This window comes from Cetorhinus maximus, chromosome 16, assembly GCF_964194155.1.
Source record: "Cetorhinus maximus chromosome 16, sCetMax3.hap1.1, whole genome shotgun sequence".
Taxonomy (NCBI): Eukaryota; Metazoa; Chordata; class Chondrichthyes; order Lamniformes; family Cetorhinidae; genus Cetorhinus; species Cetorhinus maximus.
Window position 1 is genome coordinate 29,214,389 of NC_135894.1, and position 19,349 is coordinate 29,233,737.

The window sequence follows — 19,349 nt, forward strand, 5'->3', positions numbered from 1 at the left end:
GGTATAGAAGTATAATAGAATGTATAATAAGGAGAAGTACTTTAGAGGAGAGAGTTCCAAATGACGAGGATGTAGCAAGTAAATGTTAAATTATATATTTTTTAAATTCACATTTGTTGTTAATCCTTAAATGTGTTTGTTTTTAGTTTTGGAGTGCACAGGATGCCTCATTTAAGTTGCAAGGCTCCACTGGAATGAAATTATTACAAAGTTGTCAAAGTACACAACACAAGTACACAAGGTTTAAAGCAACAGGTGGAAGTTTAATGTAATAAACAAGCGGCTTAAAGAACAGCAGCTTAAGGTATGCTTTCATTAAAGACAACAGAACTTAAAGCACCGACAATAAATGTGTGTGGCTGCAGCAGTGCAAGTACATGGTTTCATAAAATTAATATGAATTTCAACCAGCTCCTGCCACTTACTGTGTTTCATAGCTTTGGATACTGAAACAATCTAAAATGAAACATTACTATGTATGGTCAACCGTTAGAAAGCTATTAACAAACTGTTGCCAGGTAGTCAAATCACTGCACAGAAAGCAACAGTAATGCTATCAAAACAATCTGCAGAGAAAGGGTTCATGGAATGATTCTTCATTTCAGTTTTGTGGAGTTGTTTATTGGGCAATTGGACAGAGTCACAATCACTAATACACTTGTACAATTCACTAGAGAAGTGAAGAAACCATAGGTAAATAACTGTTTCATTTTATCAACATATCTGAATATTTAAGTCCTTAGACAAACTAACCCAATAAGCGTTTTAAAGTCAATCTGTTCTATACAAGGAAGAAATGTTAGCACAGAACTTTAGGGTAAAGTTTTGAAATGACTCAATGACATCCAATAAACAGACCTGATGTTAGCACTATGCTATCTATCCATGGTTTAAGAGTGCAACTATGGGTGAAGTATTGAAAATATCACTGGAAACATAGCATGGACTGTTCCAGTAAACATACAAATGATTACAATGGTCAACGGACAACATTTGACAATTAAAGATAATCGATAATCAAACCAAATGAAGTTCGTAAAAATATGTAGTGTAATCAGAGGTTCAGCATCAGTTCAAAACAGGAAATACACCAATGTTATTGTGCTTCTTCTAAATGCGAGATACTGAATTCAAAACTTTCAAATGGTGTAACAATTAAATGTCAACTAGATTCCGAATGGAATTTATTCTACACTTTTAGGAATAATGTATTAAAAAGATTGTTTGTAATTAGTCATTTACAAGCACTGACATTTTAGTTTGGAGGGGAAAGCCGCCACGCACTTAATTTGAACATGAATAAACACTTCCTTCTGTCCCTTGTTCCCAAGCTTGCTTTTTGGGGAAAAAAAAAATCAATGGGCACAACCTCTGTTGTACACCACTCTATAACTGTGACAAGATTTAGCAGAGCTTTCTAAACAAACAGGAGAGTGCAGCAGTTGGGGAATGGAAACATTTCCACATGTACTCAGTCTGGAAGTGCAACTCATCTTAGGCTCTACATGCACTGCAACATGGGAGACACGCAAATGACATTAGTGAAATCAAAGGGACACAGACTCAAGGTCATTAAGACAAGTAAATAATTTGGCCATTCTTATCTCACCTTATTCTTTGCCTCTTATTAGGTTTTGAATGCCTTGCCCTTTAACAATATTTGCTGTGTCATATTGTTTTTGCTTTATTGCTAGTTTTGTCTTTGTTTCTATCCCTTTCTTCCCCACTCCAATTTTACCACACTTCTCCATTTAAATCATCTTCGCTGCTAACTCTACACACAGTGGTATTACTGGATAACAATTCCCACTGCAATAGAACAGAAAAGAGCTACAAAATCCCAAACAACTACATCTCACACCAAAACATTAACATACCATTTATTTGCACACGCACAACGCATGCTCAAGTCGAAAACACAACAGTAGTCTGGGATACAATTCCCCCATCACTTAAGGCAAATGAACTCAGCCACAAACTCCACAATATAAATAACTGAAAATACTTGTGCTTCTCTTCACGAGTATACCAAGCAGCGCCTCCTCCTCATTTTCCTACAGCCAAGGGCAAAAAAATCAGAGGAAAATCCACAAGTTTCATTTTTAAACATTCCCTCTACTTTCAATCACTAATCATCAATTGCTGATCACACCTCTAGTTTTGGAAAGCACTATGCAACTATTTTCAACCTCAGTGCATCATTGTTTTGATAACATTTAAATGGGACAATGTTTAATCTCATATTTGCTTTTACATTGTATAGTTCACATTAATGAATTATTCATGGCAGACCTTGAGTGCAGACTGGAGAGGAGGAGTGACGAGTAGGATACGATTGAGATTAATTGGAGAACAGTGGAGTATTTTAATCAATGCTCAGATTATCCAGGGTACTTTGGAAAAAAATGTTTTATGTGCCACTAACTATAGTAGAACAAACCAATAGCATTCACAGCAGTCTGCAAAGGGCATATGAATTTATTTGAACTGAAATGTGCGCATTCCTCTGGAGATTTACATCAGAAATATATATATATGGATCCCAACTCTTCCACATTCCAATAGATACGGAAGTTACTTGTCTGTGGTGCTGCTGGGTAATTCCTAGTCAAGAAAGAAAATCAAATGTTACATAGTTACAATCTGTTAAAGTGCCACAATTTCTTTGTGATCTATGTCAGGAGAGAAGGGGCAAGGGGGTTAATCTTGCTCGTTGCTACAGAATTCAAATCCAAGCTGTGTTTGGAACTTGTCAACTATGCAGAGTCACACTGTTACTCCCACTGCTTTCATGTGAATGACACAAGTGAAATATTAAACTGAATTTGTAATTCATCAAAACAATGCTTTTTTCAAAAACAGACACCAAAAGGACAACAATAAACCAAAGCATTATCGGGAGTTACATAATCTTGGAAGTCACTAAGCTAAAAGCCTCAAATTTAAATTTATAGATTAAACTGAACTCACTCCAATGATGTTTCAGATAAAATAATTTCCCCATCTGAAAGTTCACGTGTTTAAGGCTGGTCATGGAGAAGATTACATTAGACTCAATATCACTATCTATGATAGGCACCAATGTCCTTAAAGGAGGAAAACATATCTACTTAAAATGCATTTAATGTGAGATACTCTGAACTGATCACCTGAAAACACACTCACCCTGTCATTAGTGACAAACTTGTAACCAGAAACTCCAGTGTTATATTGTTCAAATTGTCCTGTCACAATGTTTCGAAGGGCTACACTGCTAGCTGCATCTCAGTAGGGAAATTTTACTTCCACCACTAAGCTTCAGCGATATTTCAGATGATCACAAGAAGCAATTAGAGATAAAAGCAGCCAGAGGACAGCAACAAACTAAGAGCCCAGTAGTGCACAGAGGCCAAGTCAGAGAGAGTTCGAATATGATAAGTGAACCAGATACATTATGAAGCAACAGAAGGTTGTAAGATGAAGAAGCTGAAGCTTTATAGTATTAAGGGGTGACATCAGCATCACAAATTGTGTTTCAACATGCTGAGATCATGTCGCAATATTTCAGCAAAATGAAATTTATAGTAACTGCTTTGTGCTACATTCTGAAATAACTGTCTCCCTCCTCCACCCCTTACAAGAAGTCAAAGAACATGAGGGTCAAATTCGAAGGAAAACAAATCAAGCTAGATGCTGCCTTGATCAACCCAGATGCTGCCTTGATCAACCCTAATGGTCTTTTTAAGAATGAATCCGACATAACTGGGAATAGATTAGTCGTCCAACTTTTTGTCAGGGGAATCATATACAGTAGGACAAAGAGAAAGGGGAAAGCAACAGGAAGTGTAAAACAATCATGGGAAAATGGAAGGTCAAAAATGCAGCATACATTAAATCAAGACCATAGAAATCCAGTTTCCAACTAAATGCCACCAATCAGATCAAAAATTAATTTCCAAATGTACAAATCCTTACTCTTTCAGCTCTCCTTTTCCTTGCCATCCCTTCTCTCAAGTGTTTGGTGAATATCCTGTGATTAGTACGTCCAAAACCAACTCCGTATATACGTCGGTACTTGGATTCAAGTGTTAAACCTCTCTTTCGCCCAGAAGATGAATACTCTTTCACAAAATGCTGCAAAAAACAGAGTCTGTGTTGGTTTAGCTATAAAAATATTCCTATGCCAGTGCAGGAAAAACAAACAGTAATTGTGGGCACTTGTGACAGACAAGGGAATTTATAAACAGGTGGGCAGTTTAAGTTATAAATCATTTCAGTTAAGTCTCAAAAGCCAATTTTAAATTGGTAATCCCCAACAGCAAACAGCGGAGAGTCACATACACCGTAAAACATTCAACCTGGTCTCAGAAGGTAAAAGAAGAAAAAAAGAAAGCATGATTTAAAAGGCTGTTTATCCCTTCAAGCTTATTCTTTCCAAAAAATCTTATGTTTTGTCCTCTCAATGACCAACTCGATTTATTTAACCTTCCGAGAAACGAAAGTGACCAGAGAAAACGTCCAAGCATTCTTAAAACAATTTTGCTCCATAAATAGTCTTTTGATAACTCCAAGATCTTCACTCAATATTGGATAAAATATTAAAACAGGTCACAATTTAACCTCCACACTTTAAGCCCTGTGGGAAGGTTTAAGCTACAGAAAGCTACAAAGCTGCAGGGACTTGCTAAGTTGGTTAGGGAGGGAGTGTGCTGGGCCTGTGGGCCAGGGATCCCTATTGATTAGAACTTTATACAGCAGCCATTCTGTAGACCATTAACCTCAACAATAATATAAGGCTGTTTTCAACAAACTGCTTCATAGGATTACCCATAATACCAGGCAAAAATTTTAACACACAAGTATTTTAACAAAAAATAATAAAGTTTATTTGCCACCCTTTAAAGCATTAGTTCTTTGAACACATTGCAGTTAGCGCTGAAGTGCCTTTCTTTATTGAAGACATCCTGGCATTGTTACTGCTTGAGTTCAGGTAAAGCATTCCCTCCAAGAAGCATGTTGAGGGAAACACTTAATATGGTACTGAGATCAGACAGCTCCCGTGAGAATGTCATGGGTTCAGGGTTTGGAATAATTGAAGTAGACTATGGAAATCTAGGTGTGCAAAACAAGTAAATGGAGCTCCCCATATAGATCAAGTCCTCATCAGATATCTGCTTGATTATATGATTTTTGTGTGGGTGCAAACACAAGATGCTAGGTGGATGCAACACTTTGATGGCTTCTTAAAGATTGCGACCAAGTATGGCATGTTAAAATGAACAGATGCAGCTAAGGGTGCAGTATCTGTTTACAATGTATTGTCTCCAAATTGGTTCCGACACATCTACCACAACGAGTTCACTTGAACAGTCCCACATGTACAATTTGCAGAGGTAAGCAAAGGTCACATTTTGAATTTCATTCGACCTCCATATTTGTCAGTTAACTTTTTGTCACCAATAGTGTTTATATTTATGAAGTATGGTCTTGATGTTCATGCAGCTAGTAGTGAAAATCCAGTTCTTTATGCTTACATATTTAAAAAAGATAAGCCTTAAGAATGCACCTGAGCCATCTGCAGCACAAAATTAAGAGTATAAATGTCAGTTCACGTTTACTCCTGCGGCGGTATAGTTTATTTTGCCAATATTAGTTGGTATGTAGAATGTAAATTTTAAGAAGTTGCTTCTTAGATGTTCACTTCCAATTGTGCATTTCAAATGTGTTACGGCACAATTAAATACCTTGATAGATCTTTGAAAACGTCTAGGCTCTAAGGTCTCTCCTATTTTTCTTTTTGTCGATGCAATCGCCTTTCTCGCAGTAGTCTCCCTGCGCAGCTTTTCCTAGAGAAACAGTTTGAAAAACGCCTTTGAATTGTCAGAAACAAGATGTGTGGAGAGCAGAATGTTATTTCAAATTCCATACAAAATGTTTTTAACCTCAAACAGATTTCTACTGTAAAGGAAATCATTTGAGCCTGCTTATAAAAGTGAGGCAACAGTTTTAAACTTGGAAGCACAAAAGATGGTATGCCAGGGGTACCAGTTGAAGGTACATAATTGAGAGTGGGCAAGTATGGAGTTTAGATGCATGGGACAGGTCAGTCCAGCACTTCAATGACAGAATTGGACTTTGGGAGAGGTGAGTGAGGGTCTTCAAATCTGGCATTCTGTTTATTTCAGACAACAGGAATTTCACTTACTGAGAGAAACAATAGTGAATGAACATTTTTTGAGAAGAATTCTGCAAGGTCAAATTGGCTGAAAGTGCGATGGTCAAACATTAACATGGCTTTTTCTACTATAAACATTTACATAGTGCTCTTGTAGACACATGTCAAATTACACTGTAAAGTGTGTTGTAGGTAAAACTTCATACATATGCATTATTGGATCTCATAGCACTGCTCACAAAGAATTGGAGTATTTTTCCCCCGCTTCTACCTTTGTGTTGCTGGTTCTATCTCCCCAGCCATCTACTTCTAACTATCTCTTTTCCTGATTTTAGGCAGCTGGCAATATGTAGTATAGTAATTATAATGATTTTGCAGTCAGCCCAACTCTCTGCCATACAAAAAATACCCAATCCATCTAGCAGACAAGCTCTTTGCTTAATGAACCACTTGTGTAATTGCAAAAGTTAGGGGAAAAAAAACAGCAAATGACATTTCCCATAATATCATCGTACACCACGCTACCATTCAGACTTTTGTAATTCAAAATAATAGGAGGGTGTGATTTCAAGCTAGCAATTTATTTGAATGATTCAAATATCAAACTTGAACAAAATCTGAATTGCTTAAATCTTTCAGAACCTGATTACTGTCATGAACTAGCTATCTAGTTACATTACGTAGAGTGCACCAGTGCACTCTTCAGTGTCACACAGTGCCCAAGACCAAAGACTAAGATCTGGCAACAAGAGGTAGAATGAATCCCGGGTGCAAGGGCTGAGGCTCCCTAGAGTGAGGGGTTCTCCCATCTTATTCCCAAACTGAATCTAAACCCCAAAAGGTCTAGGGCACTTTATGGGATGAAAACATGTTAAATCACAGAATCACACAGTGCAGAAGAGGCCCTTCAGCCCATCAAGTCTGCACCGACATGTGAGAAGCACCTGACCTACCTAATCCCATTTACCAGCACTTGGCCCATAGCCTTGAATGTTATGATGTGCCAAGTGCTCATCCAGGTACTTTTTAAAGGATGTGAGGCAATCCGCCTCCACCACCCTCCCAGGCAGCGCATTCCAAACCATCACCCTCTGGGTAAACAAGTTTTACCTCACACTCCCCCTAAACCTCCTGCCCTTCACCATGACCTTATGTCCCCTTGTGACTGACCCTTCAACTAAGGGGAACAGCTGCTCTCTATCCACCCTGTCCATGCTTCTCAATCTTGTACACCTCGATCAGGTCGCCCCTCAGTCTTCTCTGCTTCAGCGAAAACAACCCAAGTCTATCCAACCTCTCTTCATAACTTAAATGTTTCATCCCAGGCAACATCCTGGTTGAATCTCCTCTGCACCCCCTCCAGTGCAATCACATCCTTCCTATAATGTGGCGGCCAGAACTGCACACAGTACTCCAGCTGTGGCCTCACCAAGGTTCTATACAACTCCAACATGACCTCCTCACTTTTGTAATCTATGCCTCGATTGATAAAGGCAAGTGTCCCATATGCCTTTCTTACCACCCCACTAACATGCCCCTCCGCCTTCAGAGATCTATGGACACACACGCCAAGGTCCTTAGCACATTTTGTAGAAATGTCCAGAGTCTGAAGTCAAAATACATTTTAAGGCGCGGTGTTGTGCAGCACACCTCATGGTGCAGGATTTGGGTTCAGATGTACTCATATCTACCCCTCATCTAAAACATACAGACCACTAACTGATTATTCCATTGTAAAGAACTGACTGACCGTAATTAGCTTTTTTGCTATTCCTACCTGATGCTCCATAAGTCCAAATGATGGCTCTTTAAAACGTGGATTTCTTGCTGCTTTCACTCGACTGAGTGAACGAGACTTTTCGGGCCTCTCTGATCTGTCAAAAGATTTCGAATTTTGGGGAACCAAAGCTCAAATAAAGCATCAGATACAAGAGCAAGGAATGTGTATAAAGGATACTTAATACAAACTTACTTATTTAAATGACACAACAGCAGCAGGTTCAGTTTGAATTATTTATGGAATGCCACATTAGTGAAAAAAATATTGTTCAATATTCAATTCTAATAAATCAGTGAACAGCCTGGTTTGAAATGAAGCGGTCTCTTTTGGCCCCATAGGGTTTTTGCAATTGCCAACTGGTTTACTGCTGTTGGAAACAGACTAGGTGGGTGAATATATGTGCCACACATATGATGGTGTTAATTTAGGACTGGGGAAAGTGTTTAAACACAAAACCATCTGTGTCACACTAGACAACAAGCATGAATTGTCAAATTTACCTTAACAGCAATGCTTAATAATACTCACCTGGCGTGAGAAGAAACATAGCTCACAAGTTCCAGTAAGCCTGCCAACAGCTCACTTTAACGACTACTTATAAGGCAGCATCACATAGGCTCTTCAAATTTGTGCTGGAGCGTTAAACAAGGTTTCATGTTCGGGTCCCTAATTTTAACTCTACCGTCAGGGAGGAATAGAGAATCAAGCCACCCATGCACTGCCTTTGTCTATCGCCAACAGGCAATTCTAGGAGTCTCTCCCTACAGAAGATTTGTAATGTTCCCTGCTTCAGAAGATTTGTAATGTTCCCTGCTTCAGAGGATTTGTAATGTTCCCTGCTTCAGAAGATTTGTAATGTTCCCTGCTTCAGAAGATTTGTAATGTTCCCTGCTTCAGAAGATTTGTAATGTTCCCTGCTTCAGAAGATTTGTAATGTTCCCTGCTTCAGAAGATTTGTAATGTTCCCTGCTTCAGAAGATTTGTAATGTTCCCTGCTTCAGAAGATTTGTAATGTTCCTTGCTTAAAGTCTTACCAAAGGAAAAATATTTTGATCAGTGGTAAATGGTGAAGTGGACTGATGTGTGAGGACCAGCGTGAAATCCTAAGAGTGGAAGGAATCTTGTACAAGTCTTTGATATTCTGGGAGTAATTAATTCAAGTTACCTGTGAGAAAGAAACCTAGGCTCCACAGTTTGATGGGGCTTCTCATACTTGTCCTGTAATCTTTCTTTCCTTCTCCTTTCTATGTCATGACGGAGATCATCTGGATTTACAGCAACCCACGTGCTTGTCTAAGTATTAGAGAACATTTACAAATAAAACAAAATCAGCCACTGCAGATTCAAAAGGAACATAAGCCTTCATTTTTAACCAAGAAATAATTTGCAAGCTGACCAATACCATCCCAATACAATGCTTTGCTTGGAAATCAAGTTAAATCGCAGCGTAACAAAACGCACAGCAGCAGATTGCTCAGCTTGCCTCAATGAATAATAGCAATTTTGGCAAAACTGCAGGAATTGTCAAGCTTTTTTTTATACTGTGGGTATTTAACAAAATACAAAATGTTTTAATTCTGCACACTTTCTGTTCTTATAGACTAGAGAGAGAGTGGAACAATTAGGACAGGTAGTGGGAGAGAGCAGCAGGGTAGTCAGGAATGCAGCACAGGCCCACCGACTGGAGCAGGATATGAGGCCCATTTTGAACCACAGGGCTGCATCAGTTTTCTGTTACCTACTTGAAATAAAAGTTAAAAATTTAATCACATACGGCCTCCTTCAGCTCACGATGCCACGAGCTTCTGTCTGTCAAGGAGGCTGGGGTGGGTTAGGCTGCCACCAGTAATGACAAAAGCCAGGGTTTGAGGTGGGCTGAAGTGTTATGGGGCTGATGCTGAACAGAGGCAGATGATATACAGGACCCTGCCTCTAACACAGATACAAAGAGTGGAAGCATGCTATGCATAAATACATAAAAATGTCAGAAGGGCATGGGTTCAAACCTTCCCTGGAGACTTGAAAACACAATATAGGCTAGCATTTCAATGCAGTACAGAGGCTTTTTTTTTTTACCTACTTGCCAATGTTTTTCTGTCGGGTTCTGTATCCATTCAATTGTGCCTTATTGCTGTTTTATCTAACCAGATACAAGCGGGACTTTGCAGATGCCCGAATTGTGGATATATACATAGACCCAAATCTTTCTTTTCACAGCCATATCTTTCTAATTATAACAAAATAGTTTATATGAGGTACATCCCAAATGGATTTGCAAATGAAATGATGATCCCACTAAATGGGGTACAGTACCTTTCTGCCAACGGGTTTTCTTTCGCGGCTGTGTAAGTCTGCCAATGACATGTCAATCCGTCTTTTTCAGAAAGAAAAATAAATAAATAAATAATGTCCTTAAGAAATAAAAGGTTTGTTTTTCCAAGTTAAAAGTGCATACTCTGTCAATACAATACCTGTGTATCTCAGGGCCCAAATCTTTTTCCTCTTCTCTTTCTGGGCTCTGTACATTTTGCAACTTTGTAAAGCGATCATGCAATGTTAGATCTGAAGACTTAAAATGGTCTTCTGTAACAAAAATCATGACCACTCATTACTATCAGTCACCTCTCAATAGGAAAGTAGAAATGTTAGTTTTTATATAAAATTAAGTCAAATGGATATTTAGACAAGTTATTGAGGGGAGATGGTGGCGTAATGGTAATGTCACTGGACTAGTTATCCAGAGAACCAAGCTATGCCCTGGGACTACAGGTTCAAATCCCACCACTGCAGCTAAATTTAAATTCAATTAATAAATCTTGAATATAAAAGCTAGTCAGTATTGCAATTATCGCTGTCGTAAAAACTCATCTGGCTCACTGATGTCCTTTAGGGAAGGAAATCTGTCATCTTTACTCAATCTGGCCTACTGTGACTCCAGACTCACAGCAATGTGGTTGACTCTTAACTGTCCTCTGAAATGGCCGAGCAAGCCACTCAGCTCAAGGGCAATTAGGGATGTGCCAGTGCTGCCCACATCCATGTAAGAATATAAAAAATCTACAATTTCAACCTCAAGATACTACATACCAATGCACCAATGTCTTACAATGCAATATTTAATTCTCAGTCTTTGGATTTTAAAAAAATATTGTAAAATGTAAATTAACCAATACCCTGAATTAACCTATACCAATAGTTAGATGAGGATACAGGAACTAGTTATCTCAGGTGGCTAGATGGCTAGTGTGTGGATCATGCACAGGGCTCATACTCCATTCCGGCTGAGGTAGATTTGGTGCCTTCCTCCTTGTCCTACCTTAGTAAAAACCACGGCACTTGCTGCGTCTTGGCAAATAATCAGCCAGGACCTACCTTCGGGTAGAGAACACAAGAAAAGAGGAGGAGGAGGAGAAGGAAATGAGAGGACTGTGTGCAATCTATCCAGGTTTGCTGACGATACAAGTTAGTTAGCAAAATAAGCTATGAGGAGGACACAAAAAGGCTGCAAAGGGACATGGACAGGTCAAATGAGTGGGCAAGGCAATAGGGGCGTATCGTGTCAGGAAATGCTAAATTATCCACTTTGGGATTGGTAGGAAGAATAGAAAAGCAGAATTTTGTTTTAAAAGGTGAAAAATTAATATTGCTATGCAGTAGGGTATGGATGCGCTTGAACACAAATCACAAAGTTAGCGTGCAGGTACAGTAAGCAATTATGAAGGCAAATAGTGTGCTCCAAGAGTAAGGAGGTCTTGCTGTTGTACCAGGCTTTGGTGAGACCACATCCAGAGTAGTGTACAGTTTTAGTCTCCATACCCAAGTTGGGGATATACCTGTTTTACAGGAAATGTAACAAAGGTTCACTAGATTTATTCCTTGGATGACAGCACTACGCTGTGAGGAAAGGGTTATTCCCTCGAATTTGGAAGAATGAGAGATGATTGAAATATAGAAAATTGACAGGATAGTGCTAAGAGGTTGTTTCCCCTAGCAGGGGAATCTAGAACTAGGAGGTCACATCACTAGAGTGACGGAGATTGAGGGGCGACTTGATAGAAGTTTACAAAATTATGAGTGGCATGGACAGAGTAGATAGTCAGAAGCTTTTTCCCAGGTTGGAAGAGTCAATTACTAGGGGACATAGATTTAAGGTGAGAGGAGAAAACTATAGAGGAGATGTGCGGGGCAAGTTTTTTACGCAGAGGGTAGTGAGTGTCTGGAATTCGCTGCCAGAGGAGGTGGTAGAAGCAGGTACGATAGTGGTGTTTAAGAGGCAGCTTGACAAATACATTAATGGATACGGACCCTGGAAGTGCAAAATGTTCTAGTTGACTGGCAATATGATCGGTGCAGGCTTGGAGGGCCGAAGGGCCCATTCCTGTGCTGTACTTTTCTTTGCTCTTTGTTCTTGTTCTATCCTCAGGTTAAAGGGTCTGCCATTTAGAACTGTGATGAGGAGAAATTTCTTCACTCAATTGGTTGTAAAGCTTTGGCATTCTCTATCTCAGAGGGCTGTGGATACTCGGTATACTTAAGATCCAAAACAATAAATTTTGAACACTAAAGGAATCGAGATATGGGGATAGTGTAGAAAAGTGGGGTTGAAATATTAGACCAACCATGGCAGATTTGGGGCCAAATAACCTACTCCTGCTCATACTATAAATGTTCTTATTTAAGACAGCAAAGTGGGAATTACAGGGTGAAGACACTTACTTCAGATTATCTGAATTAAGCAACATAACACAACTATCCATCTACTAAATGTTTATGATAGATAAGAAATATTGATTTATGGAAGTTACTTTTAGATTGCAAAAAAAATTGCACTGATCTGCTTAACTGTTGAGTTTAGTATTGGGACAAGTCTTTCATTACAAAATGAATGCTCAACATTCAGATAGGAATAATCTTCACCAGCTTGCTTAAGTGAGACAGTGAGAGCATCAGTTGCAAAGGTCAGGAATTAAGTGGGTTCGATCCAGTTAAACGACCCGACTCACTAGCACAATAAAATGAAGGAAGGCCATCCTCAAAACTATCACCACTGGCAAATGCATGGTGACATAGAATGATATATATTACTTTGAATATACAGCACAGGAACAGGCTGTTTGGAGGGTCACCTGGTCCATGGTATTGTTTTATGTTCCACATGAGCCTCCCCCCTCTCTACTTTGATCTCCCCAAGTACAGTACGCAATTTTAGGGCCAGGTGGATGAGCTGGATTAATGCTACAACCCAAACCCATTTCACTTAGAATGTTCAACAACCAGAAAAAGTGGTTAGATTTTAAGCCAGATTTCATAATGTACAAATACAATATTTTAAACAATTCTGAGGAAATGTGCATGTTACAATTAACATATTTTTAAGTACAGTTAGGCAATACTTAAATGACGCATTCAGCTATGTCACTGATAAACAAGCAACACTTTTAGTGCCACCATCTCACTATCAGTAGCATTTCTTGAAACTAAATAAAAAGGATGCCATAATGCATATCCAACCTTTAATCTGGTGCACCAAAGTGATTATCTCCTGGGCAAATTCTCCTGATGAGATGTTCGGGTTAGCCTTGAATGATGAACCCATATGCTCAAACACATGATGGAACTCATCCCGTTTCTTGCCAACACTAACCAAATCCCGAGACATTAGTCTCTCTGAAGCATGGCTTGATGTAGGCCTGGAGAAATCCCCACATACATTCAAAGAATTCACAACTAGGAATCAGGCATTTATGAGCTTTTTATCAAAAGAATCCATATTATAGGTAAATATACATAAATACAAAGTTAGCAAATCTTCTAGTTACTGAGACTGGCAATTCTAAAAATAAAAATTTCACAGACATTGTTAATTTTCGGGAGGCAGGGGGCACTCTTTTTTTGCTTGAAGTACTCTCCCAATGTCTGTGAAAGATTATAATATTATCGTCCTCTGCTTTGAACTTCAAAAGGTCATAACCAAATTGGTTTCTGAATTATGGATCCCACCATTAATATTACCCATTGAGGAGCAATCTGCATGTCAAAGAGGCTTGCTTCATTTTTGTATCAGCCAATAATTGAGAGCTGCCTGGACATTGCATAATTTGGGGGAAATTATCAGCCATAGTATGATATTCCAGGATGGTTCAGGTCTGGATTAACTCTCAGGGTTGTCTAAAGTTGCCACTGCATTAAAATGGCAAGAGAATGGCACCTAGAGGGAGGGAGGCTGCTGTCAGTGAAGCAGCCATGAGAAGGCATTGAAACAAATCTCCTTTAAGGTTGAAAATTGGATTTTAAATGTGCTGAGCTATCATTCAGCACATCTACAATATAAAACTTCCATGAATTTAGGTCAAACAAAGCTGACGTTAGGTTTGTGCCAAAATAAATATGGAAAGTTATGTAGCCAAAACACATGCCATCCATCCTAAGTGATGCCATGCCATCCCTTTTGTCAGATATATGATGAGAATTGTACAGAACTCTTGGAAAATACGGAATACTGCAAGCTTCATTTCTCAACACATCCTCAGCCAAGTGCTTTACGATTCTATAAAAAGAATTGTATTCATTGAATTTAAGCCTCCCATTAAATACAATAAATTTATTTCAATTCAAACTAAATCCTAAATCCATTTTGCCAAACATTAGTTGTCACTCATATTATATTCTATGGAAGTGGAAAATCAGCAAATGCAAATATCTTAGAATCATGTTCATACCTTATATAATGATCTGGCTTTGGTTTCCTTCTAATCTTCTTGTAAAATAACTCCCGTACATACTACAGAATTCAATACGACTACACATACATCAGAAGTCATTTGTTAAAAGTGGAGTTTACGCTTAAAAAGATTTCAATTTTTAAAGTGGTTATCAAAAGGGAAAATCATCACATTAATTTTATCAGCTAAGCCATCTGTCAGAAAATATCACTAATGGTTGAATATTTAATACAGTTGAGGCTGAGTAGAAAGAAATTTCACACGAAAAGGCACTTCATGGCTAGAAATCCAAATTCAGGGTCTTTCATAAGTTGTTGTGTTGTCCTTTGGGGCAATTTTCAGCAAGTGCCGTTACAAGCTGGTGATTCTCAAAATGCCTTCATAGAACTGCTGTGCAGTTAGTGGCCCAGGAAAATGATGTTAACAAGGAAGTTTTGCGTTATCCATTAATTGCAGTCCAACAGTAGGTGCCAGCCAATTATGTACATTTGTAAGATTAAATCAGATCTTGAATTAATTTTGACTTTCACTGCGTCAGAAATGCTGACTAGGTTTGAGATGTACTTTGTGCATGATAGCAGTAGAATTTTCCTCAAGCTTATCCACTTTGTATTCAAGCAATGATTCACTTTGGGCAAGCATCAGGTAAAACTGAGCAGCCTTTTCACCTTCTTTGTCTAGAATAGCAGAATCAGAGGACACACTGCTTGCAAGGGGGGTAAACTGAAGAAACATTTTTTCCGTAAGTGAGCAACCTGTGTGTAGAACAGGCTTGCAAGGTTGATCATGGAAGCAGTTAGCACTGAATCATTCAAATGCAAATGTTCTGGGATACAGTATACAAAGTAATTTGAGAAACGAGATGTGGCAACTGTAGCAGGTTTGGATTCCAAAGTTCTTCATTGCTGGAGTTTTCCTCACTTCATATATAAGTCTGTTGTAGACAAATTCAGAGATTGATTGCCATGATTAGTCAACAACTCCATTATTGTTCACTGCAACTCCCTGGATAGTAGGTGAACAAGGGCAACTTTATCTTTTTTGTCTAGCTGTTCACATATCAAGTCTTCTCTGTAGTGGCAGTCAACTTTGTCATCTTTAATCTTCATCTGAAAGACTTCTTTTTCATGGGATGTGAGCGTTGCTGGCTAGGCCAGCATTTAATGCCCATTATTAATTGCCCTTGAGAAAGTGGTGGTGGACCGCTGCAGTCCATGTAGTGTAGGTACACCCACAGTGCTGTTAGGGAGTTAGCTCCAGGATTTAGGTACAGCGACAGTGAAGAAACGGCAATATAGTTGGAGGAGAACTTGCAGGTTGTGGTGTTCCCATTTATCTGCTGCCCTTGTCCTCCTAGGTGATAGAGGTTGCATGTTTGGAAGGTGGTGCTGAAGAAACCTTCAGTGTGATTCCGCAAAACTTCTTGTAGATGGTACACACTGCTGCCATGGTGCACCAGTGGTGGACAGAGTGAATGTTTATGATGCTGGATGGGGTACCAATCAAGCAGGCTGCTTTGTCCTGGATGGTGTTGAGATTCTTGAATACTCGAAACTGCACTCATCCACTCCTGACTTGTGCCTTTTAGATGCTGGACAGGCTTTGGGGAGTTAGGTTAGGTCGCACTGTAGAATTCCCAGCCTCTGACCTGCTCTTGTAACCACAGGATTTATATAGCTGGTCAGTTAAATCTCTGGTCAATGGAGACCCTCAGGATGTCAATGGTTGGGGATTCCATGATGGCAATGCCATTGAATGTACATGTGAAGATGAGAAGTTTTGACTCCCTTGTTTCAATATTTCTCTAAGATGTTCACAGCTATACTGAGAATTCTGACTTCTTATATAGGTCCTGGGTATTAATCCAGCAGAGCCTTAACAACACAACACAGTCTTACTTCAACTGTGTAATTTAGCCAAAATAAGCAGCCGTATAATTTTCAAGTCAAAGCCAATTTATATTGTGAAGTATGTTCATTCATTATTGAGGCCGTGATTATGTATAATTGAAAATTTATGGGCTTGTGGTATTGCACTGTTTTCCATTTTTAAATTTCCCTTTCTGCTGGAAAATGTCTCATGATTGGGTCCTCCTTTTTGAAATGGGAGTCTTCTACTTTAACTGCTTGAAATGGCAGCAGTCACTCTCACAATGTTCCCATGGGTAACACGTCATTCACTCGTAGTTTGAAACTTAAATAAAAGGAGGTATCCAGAGGTCAACCATCAAGGAAATACACTGCATGTTGCGATCCACAGAGAGCTGTTTACTTCAAATCAGCAGCCTACTGAACTCTTGACCAGCACTACTCCAGAATGAATTGATTTCATTTAATGGCTGTGCTGCCAGCACAAGATGAAGGTATTAAAAGGCTGTAAGCATGAATTATCAGTTTAATCATAGATAAATATGGTCTTAAAAAAACCATTATATGAACTTGGTGAAACCGGGATCTGCAGCATTGCATGCTGATTGGTCCCAGCTGTGATGGAAGGTGTAAATTTTATTTTCAAGTTCCATTGTGTATCCTTCTACGTTGATAAAACATTTTTACAAAGCAGGTTGATGCTACTGTTCAAACACGGCTTGCAGAAAGATACTACCCATCCAAACTCCTGAATGAATTACAAAGACTGTAATCCCTTCTTTTTAAACAGAGGTGTAATTTATTGATTTTTCTACATTGTCTTGATAAGTACAAACCATTGGAACGTAGGCATGATGGAAGATTAGATCTTTGTATGAAGATTTCCACTGCATGATTTTTTTTCCTGGAGTCTTCACCTGGACCATGATGAGACACCCAACTTATCCAGCACTATTATGTAGCTTTTATGTATGCAGATTGTCTAATTGTTATAGGACAAACCAATAAGATTAATCCAATCCAAACATAATGAACAAGATCATACCATAGAACACAATTCAGGCAACATTCCCACTCTTTTCTTGATTGTAGTTTGATGCAATTTCCACTTCTCATACATGTTATCCAAATGTCAATAAGTTAATGTTCCGCATTAAAGTGAGATACCTCAGACATTTACAGTGAAAATTTTGTTCAACAATGCCAGCTGTGTGTTCAGTTCCAGGTCTGGACAGCTGCCACTCTTCCAGTATAATTTTCCACTCACTGGCTCCAGCTTTTCATAATAAAGGTTGTCTTCAAAAACCGGAAAGAACATCCTGATGTACACAAGATCTTCATTTAGAATTCATGCTGATTGAACATTTCTTTTTCTAAGTTTTTGGCATATAGGCAAATCAGGCAGAAGTCCACCACAAAGGATCTGTTCTATCCTAAGCTTTCTTCTTTGCTATTTGATTGTATTATATAATATATAGAATTCCTAGTGTTTAAGAACGCAATTGCTTAGTCAAGCTTTGGAACATGTAGACTAAGTAGTAAGTGTTCATAATTATGAAATTCTCCCTTCCCGCTTTCCATCAATTAGGAGCTAAAGCATTTTTAGCATTGCTAGGATTAGCAAGGCAAAATGTGTGGAGTGAAAACTGGAACTCATAGCACCCCTATTACAGAAAGAGACTGGTACTTAAAAAGCTTCTGCTGTACCACAAGTCTAGGGAAGGTTTTTAAGCTAGTTGACAATTCAAAACGGACAGCTTTCTGTAAGGGAAGAAGCGTACTACAACTCAAATCTTTAGATGAATACTAAAAATTGCATGAAATTTCTTTACCCAGCCTCATATCAAAGAATTAAGGACAATACCTGCACTTGTTCACAGATTTCTTCATATCTAGTTTGATTGTAAGGGATTCCGTTGTTCTGTCTCGCTCATTGTTAGTACCATGTCGTGAAGTTTCCACATGACAAGATCTGTGGCTTGATCGCTTATGAGTGTCGTCACGTCGGTCTTTAGAAAACTCAGGGCGGTTTCGGAATTCCTTTCCTCTTTCCGCACGTCCTCTTGTTACTGAAGTCGTAGGTCTTGGGCTTACTTCCTTCTTGTTTACATGCCGAAACCTGCTAGAGTAATGCTCAGGGACAGAATATTTTGCTGACCCAGAGTGGCGCCCCTCTGTTCTGTTCACATCAGTACCTGACCTCCTACTGTTACTGTGAAAACGACTCACCTCTTTATTACTTGAGCTGCTGGTGGTAAACTCTTTATCTTTGCTCGAATATCCTTGCTGTCTTCCACTGGAAAGTATCTGGTGATGCTCAGAAGAGGACTGCATCTCAGGATACTTTTGTGAATGTGCAAACCCACTCTTTACCTGCACATACTCTTCATAGCGGTCACTGTTACTATACCGTTCTCTGGGTATATCTTTAACACGCATGCTTTCTGAATCACTGTGTGATGCATTGGGGTAGCTTTTCCTATTATGAGGGAATTTCTCCCCCTTCCATTTTAAATCTCGTTCGTGTTCTATCACCTCATGCTTTCCAGGTACCCAGCCTCTTCCAGTTGCTTCTCTGTAGCCTCTGACTTCATCCTCCTCAGGATACCTGTGTTGACATAAAGCAGTTTACACTTGCAGTAGAGAGAAGACAATGAGAATTAAGTTTTGGTAATACTTGAAGTAAGCTTGGGAGCAATGCCTCGAAAGCAGTATTTTTCCCAGGTTACTAGTTTAACCCTTTATCCTCCTGAAAGCCATTCAGCAGGATGCTGAGGGAAAAATAAAGAGGTCCTCAGCTTTCAAGCCATCAATCTGCTCTTTCT

At 39.1% G+C, this 19,349-nt stretch overlaps 1 protein-coding gene across 1 annotated transcript in view; it reads right to left on the minus strand.

The window, feature by feature from the left end:
• Positions 1-242: 242 nt before the first annotated feature.
• Positions 243-19,349, minus strand: part of LOC144691472 (BCLAF1 and THRAP3 family member 3) — a 43,183-nt gene continuing 24,076 nt past the window's right edge. Inside the window, exons 4-12 of the mRNA XM_078559582.1 lie at positions 18,389-19,132; positions 13,446-13,624; positions 10,406-10,517; positions 10,248-10,308; positions 9,100-9,227; positions 7,932-8,028; positions 5,724-5,825; positions 3,955-4,113; positions 243-2,604 (exon numbers count right to left, since the gene is read on the minus strand). Of these exons, the coding sequence (XP_078415708.1) occupies positions 2,575-2,604; positions 3,955-4,113; positions 5,724-5,825; positions 7,932-8,028; positions 9,100-9,227; positions 10,248-10,308; positions 10,406-10,517; positions 13,446-13,624; positions 18,389-19,132 (1,612 nt within the window). The 3' untranslated portion in view covers positions 243-2,574. The remainder of the gene's footprint in view (positions 2,605-3,954; positions 4,114-5,723; positions 5,826-7,931; positions 8,029-9,099; positions 9,228-10,247; positions 10,309-10,405; positions 10,518-13,445; positions 13,625-18,388; positions 19,133-19,349) is intronic.